At 44.3% G+C, this 22,819-nt stretch overlaps 1 protein-coding gene across 1 annotated transcript; it reads left to right on the top strand.

Moving 5' to 3' along the window:
- The first annotated feature begins 11,831 nt into the window (after nt 1-11,831).
- On the top strand, nt 11,832-20,867 carry LOC147567045 (uncharacterized). Its single transcript, XM_086653660.1, has 2 exons — nt 11,832-13,291; nt 19,340-20,867. The coding sequence occupies exons 1-2, from the start codon at nt 12,265-12,267 to the stop codon at nt 19,861-19,863; spliced, it is 1,551 nt and encodes a 516-aa protein (XP_086509786.1). The 5' UTR covers nt 11,832-12,264; the 3' UTR covers nt 19,864-20,867.
- Nucleotides 20,868-22,819: the final 1,952 nt, after the last annotated feature.

Raw genomic sequence — 22,819 nt, 5'->3', positions numbered from 1 at the left:
AAGGAATTATTACAGAAGAAATTACAGAAAAGGACGCCAAAACCACCACTGGCATTGGGTCTATTACAGAAGAAATTACAAAAACCCAATAGTTGAAAGGCAAAGAAAAAACCAAGAAACGTGAGCCACAAAAGCAGTCGCGCACCCTGACCGGAGGGGAAATAGAGGTCTACCAGGTATCCCTTTCCAGAAAAGTAGTCAAGACCAGAAGACAACCAAGGATAAAAGAACCCTCTTGACATCATCACCTTGTCCTGAACACCTAAGCGGGAGGAACTACTGACAAGCCTCACCCTCCTCCGAGCTCAGACATAACAGCGCGTGAAATTATCACGACCATTATGAAGGAACTCATCCTTTATCACGACCATTATGAAGAAACATTCATCAAAGCAAATGCTTGCCAGGAACTCAAACAGAGGCCTCATTCCGAGCCTTAGAGAAATAAACAAAAAGAAATGACGAAGCAACAACAGAAGGAAAGAACAACCGAGATGTTTTTCAAGCTTTTTTGTAGTAAAGCATTGGGAGGCAAGAGCAGGATATTTATAGTGAGAGGATAACCAAGAGACCTCTCGGAAGTAGATAAGAAGCATTAAAGGTGGTATACCAGACGCACCTTGAAAACACTCAACAGAATAAAAACTAGGAAATGCAAACAACTCAAGAATTACCGTTACCAAAGAGGTTTCTGCGGATTTCAAGGAGACGTGCCTCGTTCACCAGTCATGACGTTCCACGCGTCCACAAACGGCAGAGCAGGTTACCGTGTGAAAAGATCCAAAAGATCAGCGCCGAAAAACAGGCAATCAGAGAATCAAATCTATGACATCACAAAATCACGCATGGAAAGGAATTAATTACTTGCGCAGAAGACGAAACGTGCCCTGGGATAATAAGTCACGTGCCAGAACACAGTCGGATCGGCTCTAGCAGAGCTAATACACAATCAAAGAAAATCTCCAATCAGCTCTGGAATACTAACAGTAAGACAGGACTGCACCAAATGGCCACGGTCCAGGTAAGGCCCAAAGAGCATTACGATACAACTCTGGGACAGGTAAAACTTTCGACTTCTGGCCTTCAAAGTAAAACACACGAGTTACTTCTACTCCTTAGCCTCTCTACTTTCAACTAAGGAGTGGCGGGACTCATGATGGTGCATAAAATGTTCAGACGCTGACTAACGTCTGAAGAGTCAAAGATCAGCCAGAAGTCTCTTGGAACAGCTCGGCTTAAGGCAGCAGGACAGCTAAAACCCCTGATGGTCCACCGCACATTCCCACAACAGGGAGGTCGGCCAGAAGAAACCATCTCTGCACAAAACGCCCTTGGCATGGACAGATCAGCCCTGGGATCTCGAAAGGAATAAGGGGGTCTCCACAGGTTCGGCCCATATCTTACGCCCAGAACTGGGAAGATATCAGCGCTTCACAACCTAATGACTTAATCCCGGACTTTCCAGAAAGATCTCAGTCGGTTACACATCTAGAAGTGTTTAAGCCCGGTTGGACTCCACGTATCTAAAGGAGGAAACTTCTCCTTTAGAGTCTATTACTCTGGCAAAGATAACAACGAAGTATTACGCAAAAGAGGTAACTTCTATATTGGTTTGACGGCAACCGCCTCACCACCGCCACTGATCATAGTCGGCCTAACATCGCCTACAAAAAGGCCCACCACATCGTCCTCCTCAAGACACGAACTCTTCTCCCAAAAAGATCGCCCAAAACTCAGAGTTCTCATAACTCGCCCCCAAAAAGATCAATCAATATTCATTCTTTTACTGCAAAGAGCAACCTGATTGTCTTGAACGTCGAAGCGGTTTTCGAAACATTTACAAGTTTTCCCCCCTTTGAGAACAGACGAACAGGAGCAAGGAATCAGGAGCTGGAGCTAAGAGTCAGGAGCTGGAGCAAGAAGCGGGGAGCAGAGAAGCGGAGCAGAGCAGAGAAGCAGAGCTAAGCAGAGGAATCTCACCTCTCTAGACAGAATATTCTATCATAACGGAGGTTGTCATGCTTCAACTCCCTCTTTCATGCTGATTTAACCGGGAGACAATTTTCGACATCAGCACCTTCCACCACATCAGTAGGTGCACGGTCATCTCTAGGAACGATAGCATTCAACTGTGGTTGCTGCCCACATCCCTGTGGTCTATTCAGTGGGTTACGCTCTTGATGACGCCCTGATTTCCTGTCTGAGCTCTATTCCTCCTCGGACAATCAAAAGACCTGTGCCCTACTTCCTGACAATTAAAACAAACCCCTTTAAATGGTCTATGTCCCACACCTTCACCATTAGCTACTGGCGATTGTCTAACTGTAGTCACCACCGCCATATCACTGTTGCTTCCCTCGACCCGTGGGTCTCTTACCATCTGGCTGACCATTATAGTCACTGCGCTGATTACAACCAACCTTTTCATAATTTTTACCGTTCCCCTTTTTGCACTTTGTTTCCTCTTTGCTTCTTTGCCTCCTGTATCCGAGCATCGTGAACCTTAGCACAAGAAACCACCTTCTGATAGGTGTCAAAACTAGGTTACCCAGGAATGTACCTAGCAATGTTGTCACGCAACCGTTACAAACCTCTCAATCTTTTCCTGCTCTGTGGGAATTAGCTGACTAACAAATAGGGAGAGTCTGTGAAACTCATTGTCATACTCCAAATCTGACTGGTTTTCTCCTTGCTTCAAGTCCTCAAATTCCCTCTTAAGTGTTTGTTCTGTTGAGAAAGGAACAAAATTTTCCATGAAGACCTTCTTAAATTCTTCCCAGGTGAACCTCAACGGATCCACTAGCCTAGACTAAGTGTCCCACCAAGTAGTTGCATTCTTCTTTAACTGGAACACCGCCATCCGTTGCTTATACTCCTCAGAGCAATCAAACGCCACGAACATCCTCTCTATCTCCTTACACCATTCATATGCTCTACCGACTCTCCAGTCCCATCAAATATTGGTGGTCCCATTTTCTTAAACTCATGATAGTACTTCAACCATGTCATCTAAGTTTGTTGTCGTTGATTCACGACAACTTCCGGTCCTGGTTGCTCAACAAGTCCCTCATGCCTTACCGATGCGGAATTTTGTGGAATCTCATTAGCCCGCAATGCTGCATCCACAACATTGTTAACTATGTTGTGCAATTCCTCAACTCTTATTGTCACAGTTGCCCCTCCATACAGATTAGGATTTGTGGTTTCATGACCCCCTAACTGTCCATGTGTACCCTCTAGTCCTGTAGACCCCATTTCCTCAATTGAAACACCTCGACCTCTACCACCTCCTTGGATGCGAGCCCTACGACGACCTCTGCCACGACCAGTAGCCCTTTCGCTTTCCATAACCTATCCAAATCCAAAAGAAAAACTAAGTCAAAACTTAGATAGTGAATAGCTCCGTGCGAAAAAATTACCACGTACAATGCGCTTAACGGGGTTGAACCCTACACACTGACCCTATGATTTATGAACCTAGAGCTCTGATACCACTTTGTAACGCCTCAAGTCCCAATTTTCACGTCGGCCACCATGAAAACCAAGATATAGGCCATCCTGCCACGGAATCATAACATAATAAACATGAAAGTGATGTGACATTTTCATGTCACATTTGGAAAGCCTAACTAAGCCTAGTTAGTTCGTTTTGAGTATTACAAATAATATTTTATGTGTTTTTAATGTTAGGTACCTATATTGGAGTTTAACATGGAATTCAGAATAAAGGGGGCGAATTATCACTATCATTTCATGTGTCCAAAATGAGAGAAAAAGACTTCAAGCAAATCATATGAGAAGAGGAGTCAAAGACGAGCCCAACGGTGAAAACGGAAGTCAATTCCGAGTTCGGACGGAGAAGTTGTGAAAGAAAGAAGTCGAGGTTCGGTCTTAAAACAAGGATTCTATGAAGGCACCATCCTTTGGTTATAATTCTAGAAGGCACCCTCTTGATTTCCAAGTGAAGTCTCAAACCCAAGCCCAAAGAAGATGAAAGAAGGAAGAGATTTTGGAGGCACCCAATGGACTCAAGTTTGAGTCATAGTCAAGTTTGACTAAGTCTAGGGTTTTGACTCAAGTTAGAGTAAGGGGTCAAAGGGTCACTATTCATCTTCTTCTCCATCATTCTAAAACCAAGAAATTAGTAGAGAGAAGAAGAGAGTTTGAGGGTTTGAAGTTTGGAAGTTCAAGGGTTTAGAGAGTGAAGGAGCTTGAGAGAGGGAAAAAGAGAGAAGAAGGAGTAGCCGGCCTTAGCTTGGCCGGCCAAGCTAGGCCGGCCAAGCCAGGCCGGCACACAAGGGTCGGGCTGCAGCTGCTACCGGAACAGCAAGAGCAGCAGCTGCTCGGGAGAGCTGCAACAGCAGCTGGCCGGCACGGGAGGCTTTCACGGACGCGTCCACGGGAAGCTCTCACGGCCGGAACAGCAGCAGCTTGTCACGGGGTAAAGTTTTCGCTCCTACTTTAGCACCGTGCGGCACTTGACTTAGCTTCCTCCTAAGTACAAGTCTAAGCCTTAACCTTCCCGAATGCCTAAGTAACTTTGACTAAGTAGGCAAAGACCCAAGAAAGATAAGCTTCAAAAGTGTGCACCAACTAAAGAGAACTTTGATCTTTATTACTAAGAACTCTTTGTATACAAGAAGGCTTTTGGGCACGTTTCCCAAGTCACTCAACTCTCACACTATTGCTTTGAATCCTTGCTTGGATGCTTTACAAATGAGGGGGTGATCCCCTATTTATACTAGTTCCTATATACAATGGATGGTTGGGATTTATCCACATGTAACCCATCTAATGGCTATGGAAATCTCTAGGTTACTTGGGCTCCAAGTATCTCTAGAAAAATCTCTCAAAATATCTCCATGCCATCTCTAGAATTCCCCTTTGGGCCGGGCCAAAGAGATGCTCCAACTATGTACAATGCAGCCCGGAACATGTGTGCTGTTTGGGCTGCTTAGGAAGCTGCTGTCTGGGCTGTTGTGGTGCTCTCGGGTAGCTACTGTCCGGCCCTCTTAGCTGCTGTTTTGTGCTCCAATCATGTGGGCTGTGACATTCTCCCCCACTTAAGCCGCAGACGTCCTCGTTGCGGTCTCCTCATGGTACTTGGCGATAAGATCCCTATGTTGCCATAAGGTGTCTTCATGCTCCCAGCTTGCTTCACTGTCTGGTAGCCCCTTCCATCGCACTAAGTACTCCTTATAGACGCGTCCTGCTCTGGAAACCCGCCGATGGGACTCGATGCTTTCTACCTCTTTGTCAAAGGAGGTAGTCATTGTCACAGGTGCTCTGCTGCTCTGGCCTCTGGTTGCATCTTCTGGATCCGCATGATAAGGCTTGAGGCAGCTTACATGAAAGACGGGATGGATTTTGAGATGTGTTGGAAGTTCCAACCTGTAAGATGCCTTCCCGACCTTCTTAAGTATGGGGAATGGTCCCTCATACCTCCTGATCAGCCCCTTGTGCACCCTTCGAAGGGACTTGAACTGATTTTGGTTGAACTTGAGCATTACCAAGTCTCCAACCTGAAACTCCAATGGACGCCTCTTTTGATCGGCATATTTCTTCATCTTCTTGGCGGCCTTTTCCAAGTAAGATCTGGCAACATCAAGCTCCTTTTGCCATCCTTTGGCAACCTGGAAGGCTGCCGGGCTTGCACCCTTATACCCACCTGCAAGAGTAAGTGGGGTAAGTGGTTGTTGGCCTATAGCCAACTCAAACGGACTATGCCCAGTTGATTCACTCTTCTGCAGATTATAGCAAAACTGGGCAATGTCTAGGAGCTCCACCCAATTCCTTTGGTTGGCTGTGACGAAGTGCCTTAAGTATAGCTCTAAGAGTGCGTTGACCCGTTCCGTCTGCCCATCTGTCTGAGGATGGAAGCTCGTAGAGAAAGATAGCTCCGACCCAAGTAACTTGAATATCTCCGTCCAAAATTTGCCAGTGAACCTTGGGTCCCGATCACTAACAATGTTGGCAGGTATACCCCAATACTTGACTACATGCTTTACAAATAACCTTGCGGCTTGTTCGGCAGTGCAGTCGGTAGGTGCAGCGATGAAGGTAGCATACTTGGTGAACCTGTCAACCACCACAAGTATGGAACCTAACCCATCAACTTTGGGTAAGGCAGAAATGAAGTCCAACGAGACACTTGCCCAAGGCTTCTCTGCTACAGGAAGTGGCTCCAATAGTCCTGCTGCCTTCTTCTGCTCCACTTTATCCTGTTGGCATATGAGGCAGGTTCTCACATAGGATTCCACATCCTCCATCATCTTTGGCCAATAGTACCTCAGCTCGAGCAATGCCATAGTTCTCCTCTGGCCTGGATGTCCTGCCCACCTGGTATCATGACATTCCCTTAGGAGTGTCCGACGGAGATCCCCGTACTTTGGCACATAAAGCCTGTTCCTTTTTGCAAAGAGAAGACCATTATCTACCCAGAACTTCTTGGTCTTCCTTTCACGAGCGGCCTGCATTAGCTTCTGTGCATGGGAGTCGTGTTGAAGTCCCTCCCGTATCCGGTCCAAGTATAAAGTGTCGGGTCGACTGACTATTGCACAAAGCCTTGAGGATGCTAGCTCTGCCTTTCGACTTAGTGCATCAGCAACATGGTTGGTGCGGCCTGGCTTATATTCCATCTTCATGTCAAACTCGGCCAGAAAGTCTTGCCACCTTGCTTGCTTAGGACTTAATTTCTTCTGGGTCTGGAAGTAGCTTGTGGCAACATTGTCAGTGTATACTGTGAAGAAGTTGCCCAGAAGATAGTGCCTCCATGTCCTTAAGCAGTGCACCACAACTGTCATCTCTTTCTCTTGGACCGTGTAGCGCCGCTCCGTATCATTAAGCTTCCGACTCTCATATGCAATAGGATGACCCTCCTGCATAAGAACACCTCCAATAGCAAAGTCAGAAGCATCTGTATATACCTCGTAAGGTTTAGTATGATCTGGCAAGCTAAGTACAGGCTCTTTCATAACAGCTTGCTTTAGATCATCAAAGGCAGCTTGGCATTTATCAGTCCACAACCAAGCTTGGTTCTTCTTCAGAAGATCAGTGAGTGGGGCAGCTCTTTTGGAATATCCCTCGATGAACCGCCGGTAATAGTTAACAAGCCCCAAGAAGGACCTTAGTTGGGTCACTTTGGTTGGCTCCTCCCAACCTTGAATGGCTTGTATTTTCTTCTCATCCATCCATATTTTTCCTTCTCCTATCCAATGTCCAAGGAAGGCAACCTTGGTGGAAGCAAAGGAACACTTCTCTCTTTTGACATAGAGAGAGTTCTCCCTTAGTACTTGAAAGACAATTCGTAGGTGTTTAAGGTGCTCCTCCATGGTATGACTATATATTACTATATCATCAAGGTAAACAACTACGAATTTGTCTAAGTAAGGATGGAATACCTTGTTCATGAGGGTGCAGAATGTGGCAGGAGCATTTGTTAAACCAAAGGGCATAACTAGAAATTCATAAGCTCCATACCTGGTGACACAAGTGGTCTTGGGCTCATCTCCTTCGGCTATTCGTACCTGATAGTAGCCTGACCTCAAGTCTAACTTTGAGAAGATCCTTGCACCACCTAATTGATCAAACAAGTCCTCCACCCGAGGGATAGGGTATTTGTTCTTTACTGTCACCTTGTTCAGTGCTCGGTAATCGATGCATAGACGTAGACTTCCATCGTGTTTCTTCTGAAAGAGCACTGGCGCCCCATAAGGTGATTTGGAAGGTTGGATGAATCCTGCATCAAGTAGCTCCCTGAGTTGCTTCCTCAGCTCTGCCAACTCAGGAGGTGCCATCCTGTAAGGGGCCAAGGCAGGCGGCTTAGACCCCGGCTCCAACTCGATCTCATGGTCCACCTCTCTCCTTGGTGGAAGCTTCTTAGGCAGCTCATCTGGCATAATGTCCTTGTATTCCTCAAGGACTGCTTGAACTTCAGTAGGGACTGGTCCTTCTGCCCCATCAGGTTCCTCCTTAAGTGTGGCAAGGAATGTCTCTTCTCCTTTGGCAAGTCCCCTGCTAAGCTGTATAGCTGAAAGAGATCCTCCCTTTGCCTTTGCTCGAACGGCAGGTACCATACATGGTGACTTCTCATCATGGATGCTGACAACATTCAAGTAAGGGCTAATGGTTGCTTTGGCATGCTCCATGAAATCCAACCCAAGGACAACCTTGAAGTCATCCATGTCTGCTACCATGAAGTCCACAGTACCACTCCAGGTGCCAATCTTTAGTGGTACATTCCGTGCTACTCCATGCACGGTCTTAGGAGGCGAGTTCACTGCCTTCATCTTACTCGCGTCTCCTTCATACTTAAGTCCCAATCTTCTAGCCTCATCTGGGACTATGAAGTTATCTGTGGCTCCACAATCGGTCATGGCCCTAGTAGCTTTCCCACCAAGTAGGATGTCAACATACATAAGGCTCCTTCCTTTCCTGAGTTTGTTGGGTTGAGTTCCCTTGAGAGCATTGAGACTAATGGAACCCATGTGTGGCTCTTCTTGGCTTTCATCAGGTTCGGTCAGGAGAGAATTAAGTTTAGCTCTCATGGGACATTCATATGACATGTGGTCTCCTGCGCACAGGAAGCATTTCTTTGGACGGGCCGTCGTCTTCCACTTGCCCTTCCAGTCCCTCGGGCCCTTCTGACCTTCCTTAGGGGCATCTCTACGGGTGTCCCTTGGTGATTGCTTGCTTTCTCCCCCACTTTTGCCCTGGTTGCCTTTAGATGGTTTGGTCTTGGCACTTTGGTCGGACCTATATGTATAGTCATCCAGCTTCTCTACAGTACAAAGGGCGGTGGGTAGGTCTTCAACCCCTCTTCTACGTAGCTCGGTTGCGGCCCAAGGTTTGAGACCATGGAGAAAGAAATAAAGTCGGTCTTCGTCGGTCATGTGGGTTATATCAAGCATAAGGGCATTAAATTGTTTAACATAGTCGGTGATGCTACCTGTATGCTTGAGATTCATCAGCCTATCACGGGCCCGATACTCAACATTCTCTGGGAAGAATTGCGCTTTGAATTCCTTTTTGAAGTCTTCCCAAGAGTCCATCCTGCAAAGTCCCTTCTCGACGTCGCCTGATTTGCGTCGCCACCATGTTAAGGCATCTCCCTTCAGGTACATGGCTGCTGTGCTCACCATGGATTCTGGGTCCTCAAGATAGATAGCCTTGAAGTACTGCTCCATATGCCATATGAAGTTGTCAACCTCTTTGGCATTCCTGGCTCCAGTAAAACTCTCAGGGTCAGGCACCTTGACCCTTGGTCCTTCCCTAGTTGAGGGTCCTTCACTATTTGCCACGGCTTTCTCTAGTAAAGCAATCCGGGTCTTGAACTCCTCAAACTGGGCATGCATCCTCTCGACCGCAGTGGAAGGTCTGGCTATAGCTGCCATCTCCCTCTTGAGTACCTCCACGGTAGTCTCTACGGACTTCTCAAGATTGGCTATAGCCTCATTCTGACTACCCATTACCTTTTCTACCTCTTCACTGAGGTCAGGAAAGGCTTCTTCAACCTTCACGACACGTCCCAGCAACATGTCAAACTTGGTCTCTAGTTGCTCCAACCTTGCCTCTATGGACGCGTCCCTTTCTGCAGACTTCTCTCTAGCAGACTTACCACCCTTGGCCTTGGACCGCCCTTCCTTCCTTGGCTCTGGCAGAGGAACGTTCTCCACTTCGCTTGACATAGTTCCGACGTGGCTCTGATACCAACTGTCACGGGGTAAAGTTTTCGCTCCTACTTTAGCACCGTGCGGCACTTGACTTAGCTTCCTCCTAAGTACAAGTCTAAGCCTTAACCTTCCCGAATGCCTAAGTAACTTTGACTAAGTAGGCAAAGACCCAAGAAAGATAAGCTTCAAAAGTGTGCACCAACTAAAGAGAACTTTGATCTTTATTACTAAGAACTCTTTGTATACAAGAAGGCTTTTGGGCACGTTTCCCAAGTCACTCAACTCTCACACTATTGCTTTGAATCCTTGCTTGGATGCTTTACAAATGAGGGGGTGATCCCCTATTTATACTAGTTCCTATATACAATGGATGGTTGGGATTTATCCACATGTAACCCATCTAATGGCTATGGAAATCTCTAGGTTACTTGGGCTCCAAGTATCTCTAGAAAAATCTCTCAAAATATCTCCATGCCATCTCTAGAATTCCCCTTTGGGCCGGGCCAAAGAGATGCTCCAACTATGTACAATGCAGCCCGGAACATGTGTGCTGTTTGGGCTGCTTAGGAAGCTGCTGTCTGGGCTGTTGTGGTGCTCTCGGGTAGCTACTGTCCGGCCCTCTTAGCTGCTGTTTTGTGCTCCAATCATGTGGGCTGTGACAAGCTGCTGCTCGGGCTGTGCTTCACGGGAGCTGCTCGGACAAGGCACGGGACAGCTCGGATGCATGAGCACGGGTCGCGGCTGCAGGGACGTGCTCGGAAGCTGCTGGCCGGAACTCCATCTTGTCATGGCCGGATCTAGGGTTGGCCGGAACTAGGGTTTCTTTGACCGGATTTTTCAAGGGATTCCGGCAACATTTTTGATTCGAAACCATAGGGTTTTTACTCCCCATGTCTTGATCTATCTTCCCATGTAGTTTGATTTGATTTTGGGTGAAAAATCTCTAGAGAGAGAAAGCTTGATGAAGCTTTAATGGTGGATGTTCTTGAGATGGAGAAGATGATGATGAGTGCTATGGGGAAATCTGATTTTTGCCCGGGGACACCCAAAGTGCACTATTAAAGGGAAATCCAGAAAATCGCTACGGGGAGATCGACTACACTTAGAGACTCATTTTCTCGACGAACCTAGCCTCGAGCCACATCGAAAAAGGGGGATTTCTCATCATCTTCTTTTCATTTATTACTTATTCACCATGTTAGCTAAATCAAGTGTGTCGATTATATGAGATGAAATGTGATGAATTTGTGATTATGTTTAATATGATTTGATGTTTTGATTATGAATTGATGTTCATTTGATTCGATTATCGTTTTAATCGTATTTCATGTGTGATACTTTCGACGACTCGGGATTAACCGATTTAGGACGTTTGTTTGACTACGTATGACCTCCGGATATACGTAGTCCTTATAGACACCACCTTAGGAGTCGAACATCGATTGTATTTGACACATTAAATCGGACAATACATAGTTGTAGATTATCATTATAGATTCCCGGACTTCGATACATGAACTCTCGTATTCGGATACTCTTGAAGCATGATTTGAATGTGATGATTGGCTTATTATTTGTTACATGTGAGTTTAATTGTCTTCGTCTAGTTTTATAAACTAGAAGCCTTGATCGTAATCGTCTATTGACACGAACTTTGATAATGCGTACTTAGTTTGATAATCGATGCTTAGTGACGTTTGATCGGTTATACTTAGTTTGACGTATTATGCTTATTAGTGTCATACTTGTTCATTCTCAATTCATTAGATGGTGTGTGTAAGTTTGATAGTCGATGCTTAGTGACGTTTGATCGGTTATGCTTAGTTAGACACATGATGCTTAGGATTGTTAATGTGGGTGAAGTTAATTAAACTTTCATGTGAATAGATACATAGTATTTTGTCATTGTCGATCTTGTGGATCGAAATATCCGTCTCAATTAACCTTTGCCCGAATCAACTCTTACCGTCTCCCGACTCTTGTTCCTCCGACTCTTCTCTCGAATCTCTCTCGCCCGTTTACTTTTATCGTTTAATTAGTTTATTTGTTTTCTTTATTGCTTATTCAATCAAAACCCTCGTTTACCTTTGTTTCTTTCCTTTTTAGTCTAAGTTAGCTTTTAATATCTAGACCGAGGGATAAGACCCTTCGACATCCAAACTACCTTCCTATCCTTGGATCGACTCCGGTTTTACCGGTTACTACTTCATACCTCCGCTTGGGTGTGCAACCTTTTCGGGTGTATCAAGTTTTTGGCGCCGCTGCCGGGGATAGGTTTAGTAGTTAGGATAGCGTTTGTTGTTTTGTTCATTAGTCTTGTGTTAGTGCTTTCTTAGACGATTTCTCTTTATTTATTTTTGTAGTTTTTTATCTTCTTTTTAGGTACCGTTTTCGAGAAAAGAGCCAAAAGTGACATAAAGGCGAAGGAAAAGGAAGGATTCGAGAAGTTTAAGGAGAAAGACGAACGAAACGAGAGGAGCACTCGATAGTATCGCATTCTATCTCATCTTTTTTACTTGTGTGTGATTGTTAGTCTATAAGTGTTTGTCCCATTTTGCGATTGTGTGTTAGTATCCTTGAACATTGTGAGATCATGACAAGTTGGTCATTTGATGAGAATGACCTTATGCGAACCCTTTCCAACACTAGTCGACCATCTACAAGTCATAAGGACTACACAAATTTACATAGGAATGTTCCGACTAGTGATAGGGGTAGGCGAGTTGAGCCTGACCGACCTAAGATAACCATGGGTGAATATCGACGGATGTATGGAGTCGGTCAGACTCGTCCTGAACATGGTTTTAGGGATTATGAGCATGCGGGTAACCAACCCCGTAGGAGTCTTCGAGACTATCGACAAGAATTTGGGATGACCACACCTTCATGTATGGATTTGTCATTGGATGATAACCGTAGTTCCATTAGTATTGATCGACCACGTCGAAGTCTTCGTGACTATCGACAAACATATATGAATGGTTCACTTAGTGATGACAATTCCCGACTCGATGATTCCACTCAAAGAGTCGAGTCTAGGTATTTACATGAAGGTAGTGAAGAAAGGACCATGGAGACCATTAGCCCGGTTTGTGCTATTTGTGCGAGCTTAGACCATTTGACCGACTATTGTCCCATGATCCGTGTTCCGCGAGAGTCTTTGTCTAGTTATACTCATGTACCTTATTACGAGGAGATGTCTGAAGAGACTCTCCAATTAGTATTAGAGTATCAAACTAGATTCAATCGAGAAATAAAAGAGATCACGGAATGGATTATCAATATTGTTGATAGAATCGACTCGGAGCCTATCATCGACGAGGAAGGGGTTTGCGCACCCCAAACTCAAGAGGAGACTATGAATGATGGTGAGGGTAATACACCTAACTCTAGTCTTAAGTTAAATGTCGAAGAAGCTCCCGATAGACCCTTCGAGATTGAATTGACCGATGACCCTCATTGCTCACTCCCTCAACCATTGTCATCTCACCATAATAGGACTACACTAGATTTTGATGTTAAGGATGATAGCTCTACGAGCAAGTTTGGGGATCACACGATGTTGAACTTTTCAACCTTTACCACTTGTGATTATTTGGATGGGTTATGTAGAATGGAAGGTGTTATGCCTAACTTTGAGGCTCCCGATGCCTTTAAGGACGTCGATGACATAGTAGTTAGAGACATTCTATCTTATATTCGTCGTGACTCTTCGATGGACGTGCCCATTCATGAATGCCCTTTGTGCTATAAATATGCCTGAAAGTGCAGTACGAGTATCTTGTAATTCTTGTCATGGATCTCCTAATGGTTAATATAACTCTTCCTGGTGGCGACATAGGGATGGCCTTTTACATGGCCCTCAACGACGATGATTCCTCTGTTGAGAACTTATGCATGAAAGTGGCTGGTGAAGGTTTCATTGAGGTCCTTCGTCCTCGGGACCTGTTGGATGACGACAATCTTTCGGTGTTGGCCGTAGCTAGTCCTCTCTATCCCCTGGTTTATTCGTCGACCGTCGGGTATTTGGTTCGCCGCTGTGGGGGTGGTCGGCTACTTTCCGTGATTATCAAAGCCTCGGTGGTCGTTGGCAGTCCTCCTGCCGCTCCTTCCTCTTCTTCTGATGTATCATAGCTTCTCGTCTGTGATTGTCCCCCTCTGTTCCTGTTACTCGCTTGTTTCTCCCATTTGCTTCTGTATAAAAAAGATAATGGATCAAATACATATTATGTTTGATTAGCCCTAATCTTACTAATGTAATTCTCCTATCTTACTACGCATGCTCCAGATGATTGCTCCTACACAAACGAAAAAAAGTTAGACCGATTCTACCATGACCTAATTGACTAATTCCTTCTGCAAATTAAAGCCCGAATTAGCCCTGTATAATTGTTTTTGTTTCTAGGTCTAGATTCCACCCCTGGTCATGGGCTTAGCTACCAGGGTTGTTTCGTCGGCTTCGAGCACGACTAACTTCACTGGGACATCTCCCAAGGTCCTTGGTCGTTGCTTTCGCTACCAGGGTTGTTTTTGTTGGCTTGAGCTCAACTAGTTTCGCTAGGACTTTTCCTTAGGCCTCTGGTCTTACTTGGGCTACTGTAGCTATTTTCGTCAGTTTGAGCTCAACTAGTTTTGTTAGGACTTCTCCCTGAGGCATCTGGTCGTAGTTTGGGCTATCAGAGCTGCTCGTTCTCGTCGTCTTGAGCTCGACTAGTTTCGTTAGGACTTCTCTTTGAGGCCTCTAGTCGTAGCTTGGTCTACCAGAGCTAATTTTGTCGCCTTGAGCATGACTAGTTTCGTTAAGACTTCTCCTTGATCCAGTTGTATTTTTATTGAAAAATACCGTTTTATTGATAAAGACTCTAGCTTGTAGTGTTATTCTCCCGCCTAACGGCTTTATTTATCAAATAAATTGGAAATCGGATAATGTAGTAACCGTTCGTCGTACCTGAGCGGCTTTTATTCCGGCATATCTGTTGTGGGATCTCCGTAGAAAACTTTATTTCCTCCGACGGTCGCCGGGTTGGTTGTCTCCTCTCTACAGTTCTGGGCCGAGATCAGATAGCATTCCCGAGCTACTTGTTGATTCCCTCTCACCGTCCCTACGAGGTTTGTTCTCGGGACTGGGGATTTTATCATTAGGTAGTTCATAGAGATTATGGCTGTGGATTCCCTTAGGAAGTTCCTTCCTAGTATGACGTTGTAGGCGTGCATTTTGTCGACTATGACGAAGTTTAGCATTATAGCCTTTTTTACCTTCCCGTCTCCTATCAATATGGGTAACGACGCCGTCCCGTTGGTTTCCACTTGATTGTCGCCGAAACCTATCAAACAAGATTTGTACGATTTAAGGTATTTAGGACTTAGCCCGAGTTTTTGAAAGCATGTACGGCTCATGTCTTCGGGTAAACTCCCTATGTCGACTAGGATGCGTCCAACATTCCAATTTGCCACCATTGCTGTTATTACCATCAAATCTGTCTGTGGAGTGATTACTGCTATCAAATCATCATCAGTGAAGGTGATAGGTGGTGTTTCCTTGCTGGGCCTGCCGAACAGGGCTGGCATGCTTTTTGCCTCGTTGGTGTATCGGCGCTGCTCTCCCTTGTTGTTTCTACTAAGGGTTGGTCCCCCGATAATGGTATTGATGCTGCCGATTATTCCGTCATTCTCTTCTGATCCTTTAGCCGCTTTCCTGGAGCTCGTGAAATGTGTGTCGATGTCCAATCCCAACCCAATTCCTCCTTTATTTGCTGACCTCTTGTTATTATATTCAGGAATTTCTTGCTCTTTCCGGATGTACTTGTCTTGTTTACCTTTCTTTACCATTTCTTCTAAGGGGTTCCTGAGGTGTCGGCATGCGGTCATGTCTCTGGTGCCGAACTCCTCTCTGTCGTTGTTAGGTTTGGGCAGCTCTACTTGATGTGACACGAAAATGTCACATTTAAGGAGCCTAACATAGACTAATTAGTCCTTTTCGAGTGTTATTTGTAATATTTTATGTGTTTTTCTTGTTTAGGTACCATATTTGGAATAAAGAACTTAATTCGGAATAAAGGGAGCGAATTATCACTATCATTTCATGTGCCCAAAACGAGAGAAAAAGACTCCAAGCAAATCAAATGAGAAGAGGAGTCAAAGACGAGTCCAACGGTGAAAACGGAAGTCAATTCCGAGCTCGGACGGGGAAGTTGTGAAAGAAAGAAGTCAAGGTTCGGTCTTAAAACAAGGATTCCATAAAGGCACTCCTTGGACTTCTAGTTGAGAAGCCCACAACCAAGCCCAAGAACCCAAAGAAGAATGACATGGAAACATTATATGAGCACCCTCTCTTTATGGACTCAAGTTTGAGTCAAAGTCAAGTCTTGACCTAGGGTTTGAGTCAAAAAGAGGGGGTCATCACTATTCATCTTCTTCCTCATTCTATCATTCTAACAACCAAGAGAGAGAGGAGGCTAAGGGTTTAGGGTTTTTGTTCTTGGAGTTAGAGAGCTTAAAGGTTTGATAGAGAGAGAACAAGAGAGTAAGAAGAAGGAGGATCCGGCCAAAGCATAGGCCGGCCAGCTCACTTGGCCGGCCTAGCTTTGGCCGGCCGAGCAGCAGCTCGGGCTACACACGAGCTGCTGCTCGGGAGAGCTATATGGGACGGCAGCAGCAGCGACGGCCAGCAGGAACCGCGACAGCACAGCAGCAGCGACGGCTAGTACAGCAGCAGCGACAGCAGCTCAGCAGCTCGGGCTGCAAGCTTTCTAGCTCGGGCTGCAAGCTTCTCCGAGCTCGGGACGCCTTCACGGGATGCGGCTGCGGCTCGGACGTGCATGGGACGCGCGCACGGGGCACGGGACAGCTTGGAATGAAGGGACATGGCCGGATTTTGATGATTTTTGGCCGGAAACCTAGCTTTCTTGATCGGATTTTTCATGGTTTTCCGGCAACTTTCTTGATTCAAAACCTTAGGGCTTTTATTCCCCATGTCTTGATCTATCTTCCCATGTAGTTTGATTTGATTTTGGGTAAGAAATCTCTAGAGAGAGAAAGCTTGATGAAGCTTTAATGGAGTTTGGGTAAAAAATGGAGAAGATGATGGTGGTCGCTATGGGGAAATCTGATTTTTGCTCGGGGACACCCAAAGTTCACTATTAAAGGGAAATCCAGAAAATTGCTACGGGGAGATCGACTACACTTAGAGACTCAATTTTCTCGACGAACCTAGCCTCAAACCACATCGAAAAAGGGGGATTTCTCATCATCTTCTTTTCATTTATTACTTATTCACCATGTTAGCTAAATCAAGTGTGTCGATTATATGAGATGAAATGTGATGAATTTGTGATTATGTTTAATATGATTTGATGTTTTGATTATGAATTGATGTTCATTTGATATGACTCGGGATTAACCGAATTAGGCGTTTGTTTGACTAGGTATGATCTCCGGATATACGTAGTACTTATAGACATCACCTTAGGAGTCGAACATCGCTTGTATTTGACACATTAAATCGGACAATGCATAGTTGTAGATTTATCATTATGGATTCCCGAATTTCGATACATGAACTCTCGTATTCGGATACTCTTGAAGCATGATTTGAATGTGATGATTGACTTATTATTTGTTTACATGTGAGTTTAATTGTCTTCGTCTAGTTTTATAAACTAGAAGCCTCGATCGTAATCGTCTATTGACACGAACTTTGATAATGCGTACGTCGTTTGATAATCGATGCTTAGTGACGTTTGATCGATTATACTTAGTTTGACGTATTATGCTTATTAGTGTCATACTTGTTCATTCTCAATTCATTAGATGGTGTGTGTAAGTTTGATAGTCGATGCTTAGTGACGTTTGATCGGTTATGCTTAGTTAGACACATGATGCTTAGGATTGTCAATGTGGGTGAAGTTAATTACACTTTCATGTGAATAGATACATAGTATTTGTCATTGTCGATCTTGTGGATCGAAGTAACCGTCTCAATTAACTTTTACCCGAATCAACTCTTTCCGTCTCCCGACTCTTGTTCCTCCGACTCTTCTCTCGAATCTCTCTCGCCCGATTTACTTTGATTGTTTAGTAGTTTTATTTGTTTTCTTTATTTCTTATTAACCAATCTTTAAACCCCCCATTTATCTTTGTTCATTTTCTTTTTAGCCTAAGTTAGTATTTGACATCTAAACCGAGGGATAAGACCCTTCATTATCCAAACTACCAACCTATCCTTGGATCGACTCCGGTTTTACCGGTTACTACTTGATACCTCCGCTTGGGTGTGCAACCTTTTCGGGTGCATCAAGTTTTTGGCGCTGCTGCCGGGGATAGGTTTAGTAGTTAGGATAGCGTTTGTTGTTTTGTTCATTAGTCTTGTGTTAGTTGCTCTCTTAGACGTTTTCTCTTTATTTATTTTTGTAGTTTTTTATCTTCTTTTTAGGTACCGTCGAGAAAAGAGCCAAAAGCGACATAAAGGCGAGGGAAAAGGAAGGAATCGAGAAGCCAAGGAAAAGGCGAACGAAACGAGAGGAGCACTCGATAGTATCGCATTCTATCTCATCCTTTTTACTTGTCTGTGATTGTTTAGTTCTATAAGTGTTTGTTCTCATTTTTGCGATTGTGTGTTAGTATCCTTGAATATTGTGAGATCATGGCAAGTTGGTCATTTGATGAGAATGACCATATGCGAACTCTTTCCAACACTAGTCGACCATCTACAAGTCATCAGGACTACTCAAACTTATATAGGAATGGTCCGACTAGTGATAGGAATAGGCGAGTTGAACCTGACCGACCTAGGATGACCATGGGTGAATATCGACGAATGTATGGAGTCGGTCAGACTCGTCATGAACATGGTTTTAGGGATTATGAGCATGAGGGTAATCAACCCCGTAAGAGTCTTTGAGATTATTGACAAGAATTTGGGATGACCACACCTTCATGTATGGATTTGTCATTTGATGATAACCGTAGTTCCATTAGTATTGATCGACCACGTCGAAGTCTTCGTGACTATCGACAAGCATATATGAACGGTTCACTTAGTGATGACAATTCCCGACGCGATAGTTCTACTCAAAGAGTCGAGTCGAGGTATCTACATGAAGGTAGTGAAGAAAGGACTGTGGAGACCATTAGCCCGGTTTGTGCTATTTGTGCAAGCTTAGATCATCTGACCGAGTATTGTCCCATGATCCGTGTTCCGCGAGAGTCGTCGTCTAGTTATACTCATGTGCCTTATTACGAGGAGATGTCAGAAGATACTCTCCAAGCAATTTTAGAGTACCAAACTAGATTCAATCGAGAAATCAAAGAGATTACGGAATGGATTCTCAATATTGTTGATAGAATTGAGTCGGAGCCTATCATCGACGAGGAAGGGGTTTGCGCACCCCAAACTCAAGAGGAGACTATGAATGATGGTGAGGGTAATACACCTAACTCTAGTCTTAAGTTAAATGTCGATGAAGCTCTTGATAGACCATTTGAGATTGAACAGACCGATGACCCTTGTTGCTCACTCCCTCGACCATTGTCATCTCACCATGATCAGACTATATTAGATTTTAATGTTCAGGATGATAGCTCTATGAGCAAGTTTGGGGATCACACGTTATTGAACTTTCCAATTTTTAGCACTTGTGATTACTTGGATGAGTTATGTAGGATGGAAGGTGTTATGCCTAACTTTGAGGCTCCCGATGCCTTTAAGGATGTCGATAACATAGTAGTTGAAGAGATAGCAGATAGCTTGTTGGATTATTTACCTAAGGAACTTATGGACCTTGACTTGGTCCCCGAGCCTATTGCCTTACCCTTAGAGTCTAGTTCGACCTTCCACATGATCTCAGACTCGGTTGTTGACCCCTTATGGGACACTTCGGACGTCTTTCCTAGCATGTCTAGGGACTTAGTGGATGTCTTATCCACTAAGCTTGAGTTTGATTATTTGCCTCGGACTGACCTCCTCCCATTTCCCTTATATGTCGACCCTTTTGACGACTTTTTAGTCGTCGCCCCTAGCATATATGCGTACTTAGTGGACCGTGCATCCACTAAGTTTGGGGATGGTCTCTTTTCGCTTTTAGTTTCACGTGCACTTATATGCTTCGATATTATTGTGAGATTTTTAGCATTTGTATATAGTTTTCTTTGGGTTGATCCCCAAATCTTCCGTTTGTTACTTTATGGTCGTTAGCCGACTAAGGTGGCCTTTGATGTTTGTGGGTAGCATCTCTGGAAACCCTCCGCGAGACATAACTCGTGCTCTTGTGTGAAAACAAGAGAATCAAAGGCTAATTGCATAGCGAAATGCAATCGAGTGATCCCGCGTGAGTGGTCATTTTATATGGTCTTGCTTTTTATGTGCTTCATTCTCATTATATTTTTGGATATTTTAGGAGCATTTCTTACTTGTTTTACTTCTAAGGCGTGGTTTGTTCCAAGTTTGGGGATGGCGTGAGCTAGGCATCAACTTGGAACCTCGTTATACATGAGTCTTGGTAGTATCATCTTTTATCTCCTTCGGTTATGGTAATATCTCTCCACTCTTCTCTTTAAATTGATGTGCCTCTTTATCATTTGGTGAGTGTATGCTTTGAACATTGAGGACAATGTTAGTTTTAAGTTTGGGGATGTTGCGGGATATGACCATAACCAATGCATGACCATGGGTTTCAAAGACAAAAGGGTTCAAATTAGCTAAAATTTGAAAATTTTTGAACATTTTGAGTAGATTTGCATGTGATTATAGTGATAGTTTTAAGAATGTTGATGCATATGTATCGAGTTGATGGGTTTTGTGATTGCTAATGGTCTTTGCATGAAAGTCGAGTCTTTGAGTGTTTGTGTTATACTATGGGAGTAACATCTTAGTGAAGAAGAAACATCTCTAAGAGGCCTAGAGTAGTCATTAGTGGAGACTTAACCCATGTGAGAGCTCAAAGCCTAAATTGCCCTTCGAGTGTACTCTTCCGCGCTAACTCCGAGTAGAATGAAGAGCTACTCAACCTCGTACCTATTAAAAGAGCTCATTTGATCTCGTGTGCTCAACTTCCTTAGCCACTAGGAGTGACATTAGGATAGCGAATAAACCTTGCCCTTGTAGTCCATGAAACCCAATGAGATTGCCAATTAGAGGGAGGCGGATACTCCATCATCATCTATCATCTTATATCCCGAAAATGAAGACATGAGAAGAAAGAATGAAGAATGTCAGGAGCAAGTATGATATGAAAGGTTGATTGCAAGAATAGAGTTATGCGTATTGTATTTTGTTTTGGTTGATTGTATTTGTGTTACGAAAAAGAAAAAAAAAGAAAAAAGAAAAGGAAAAAAAAAAGAATGAAAAAACAAAGAAAAAGAAAAGAAAGAAAGACAAAAAGAAAAAAAAGAATGATTAATAAAGTTGTTTATGTTATGTTTGAGCATGTTAGCTCTTTTGTGTGAGTGGTGTGATTGTATATATGTGTGTTTGTGTGTATGTTCATGAATAAGTATTCGAAGCAAGAAACGAATGTGGAAATGCTTAAGAGGTTCTATCATGAAGAGTTCGACATTCTCGGGGATCCACCATCATCATCCATTTCTAGTATCCGTTAACCTTTAGAAGGCATTCTTAGAGGGTAGAATGGGCGAGAAGGGCGAGTGAGCTTCTCCACTCTATTTAGTGGCTAATTCCTTTTCGAAGATCATTCGTTCCAAAATGTTGTCCTCACCCCTTTTTATGTGTTGAGTCCATGTTAGTGATCACACTCACACATACGAGCGAACCATTCTTGAGTGATTTCATATTTGGAGTGTATGTCCGTGAGGCCGAAGTCGAGGCGAAATGTACTAACTTAGGAATCAAGGCGTTGTGGCTTCGGAACATAGATTTTGCTCATTATGGTATGACACTAGCACTTTAGGGTAAGATCATTAGTGAAGGGGCCTTTAGCTTTTACAAGAGCTTATTTACTTGATTCATTATGTGTTGACATGCTTAAACCCTTTACTATATCAATCATGCTTATCTACGATTTGGATGTTGGACCCTTGTGTATTTGAAACCACGATGTTTGTGGGCGTCATCTATGGAAACCCTCACGAGACGACACTCGTCCTCTAGGGGTAACCTAGAGGTTTAACGGCTTGTTGCATACGCTAAATGCAACCGGGATGCCTCCGAAAGTGAGTTAGGCTTGTATTTTGTTTTGTTTGCTCGAGGACTAGCAAAGTTCAAGTTTGGGGATGTTGATGTGACACGAAAATGTCACATTTAAGGAGCCTAACATAGACTAATTAGTCCTTTTCGAGTGTTATTTGTAATATTTTATGTGTTTTTCTTGTTTAGGTACCATATTTGGAATAAAGAACTTAATTCGGAATAAAGGGAGCGAATTATCACTATCATTTCATGTGCCCAAAACGAGAGAAAAAGACTCCAAGCAAATCAAATGAGAAGAGGAGTCAAAGACGAGTCCAACGGTGAAAACGGAAGTCAATTCCAAGCTCGGACGGGGAAGTTGTGAAAGAAAGAAGTCAAGGTTCGGTCTTAAAACAAGGATTCCATAAAGGCACTCCTTGGACTTCTAGTTGAGAAGCCCACAACCAAGCCCAAGAACCCAAAGAAGAATGACATGGAAACATTATATGAGCACCCTCTCTTTATGGACTCAAGTTTGAGTCAAAGTCAAGTCTTGACCTAGGGTTTGAGTCAAAAAGAGGGGGTCATCACTATTCATCTTCTTCCTCATTCTATCATTCTAACAACCAAGAGAGAGAGGAGGCTAAGGGTTTAGGGTTTTTGTTCTTGGAGTTAGAGAGCTTAAAGGTTTGATAGAGAGAGAACAAGAGAGTAAGAAGAAGGAGGATCCGGCCAAAGCATAGGCCGGCCAGCTCACTTGGCCGGCCTAGCTTTGGCCGGCCGAGCAGCAGCTCGGGCTACACACGAGCTGCTGCTCGGGAGAGCTATATGGGACGGCAGCAGCAGCGACGGCCAGCAGGAACCGCGACAGCACAGCAGCAGCGACGGCTAGTACAGCAGCAGCGACAGCAGCTCAGCAGCTCGGGCTGCAAGCTTTCTAGCTCGGGCTGCAAGCTTCTCCGAGCTCGGGACGCCTTCACGGGATGCGGCTGCGGCTCGGACGTGCATGGGACGCGCGCACGGGGCA

This window comes from Eschscholzia californica, unplaced genomic scaffold (genome assembly GCF_041429995.1).
Source record: "Eschscholzia californica isolate CP2 unplaced genomic scaffold, dmEscCali1.0.p SCAF_1, whole genome shotgun sequence".
Taxonomy (NCBI): Eukaryota; Viridiplantae; Streptophyta; class Magnoliopsida; order Ranunculales; family Papaveraceae; genus Eschscholzia; species Eschscholzia californica.
This window is presented reverse-complemented; position numbering and strand designations above follow the sequence as displayed.

Bases quoted from the DNA above. Each gene is read 5' to 3' on its own strand.
- LOC147567045 (XM_086653660.1), top strand. From the start codon at position 12,265: ATGACAAGTTGGTCATTTGATGAGAATGACCTTATGCGAACCCTTTCC. The intron at 13,292-19,339 runs GTGTTATGCCTA...GTAGGATGGAAG, and splicing joins TGGGTTATGTAGAATGGAAG to GTGTTATGCCTAACTTTGAG.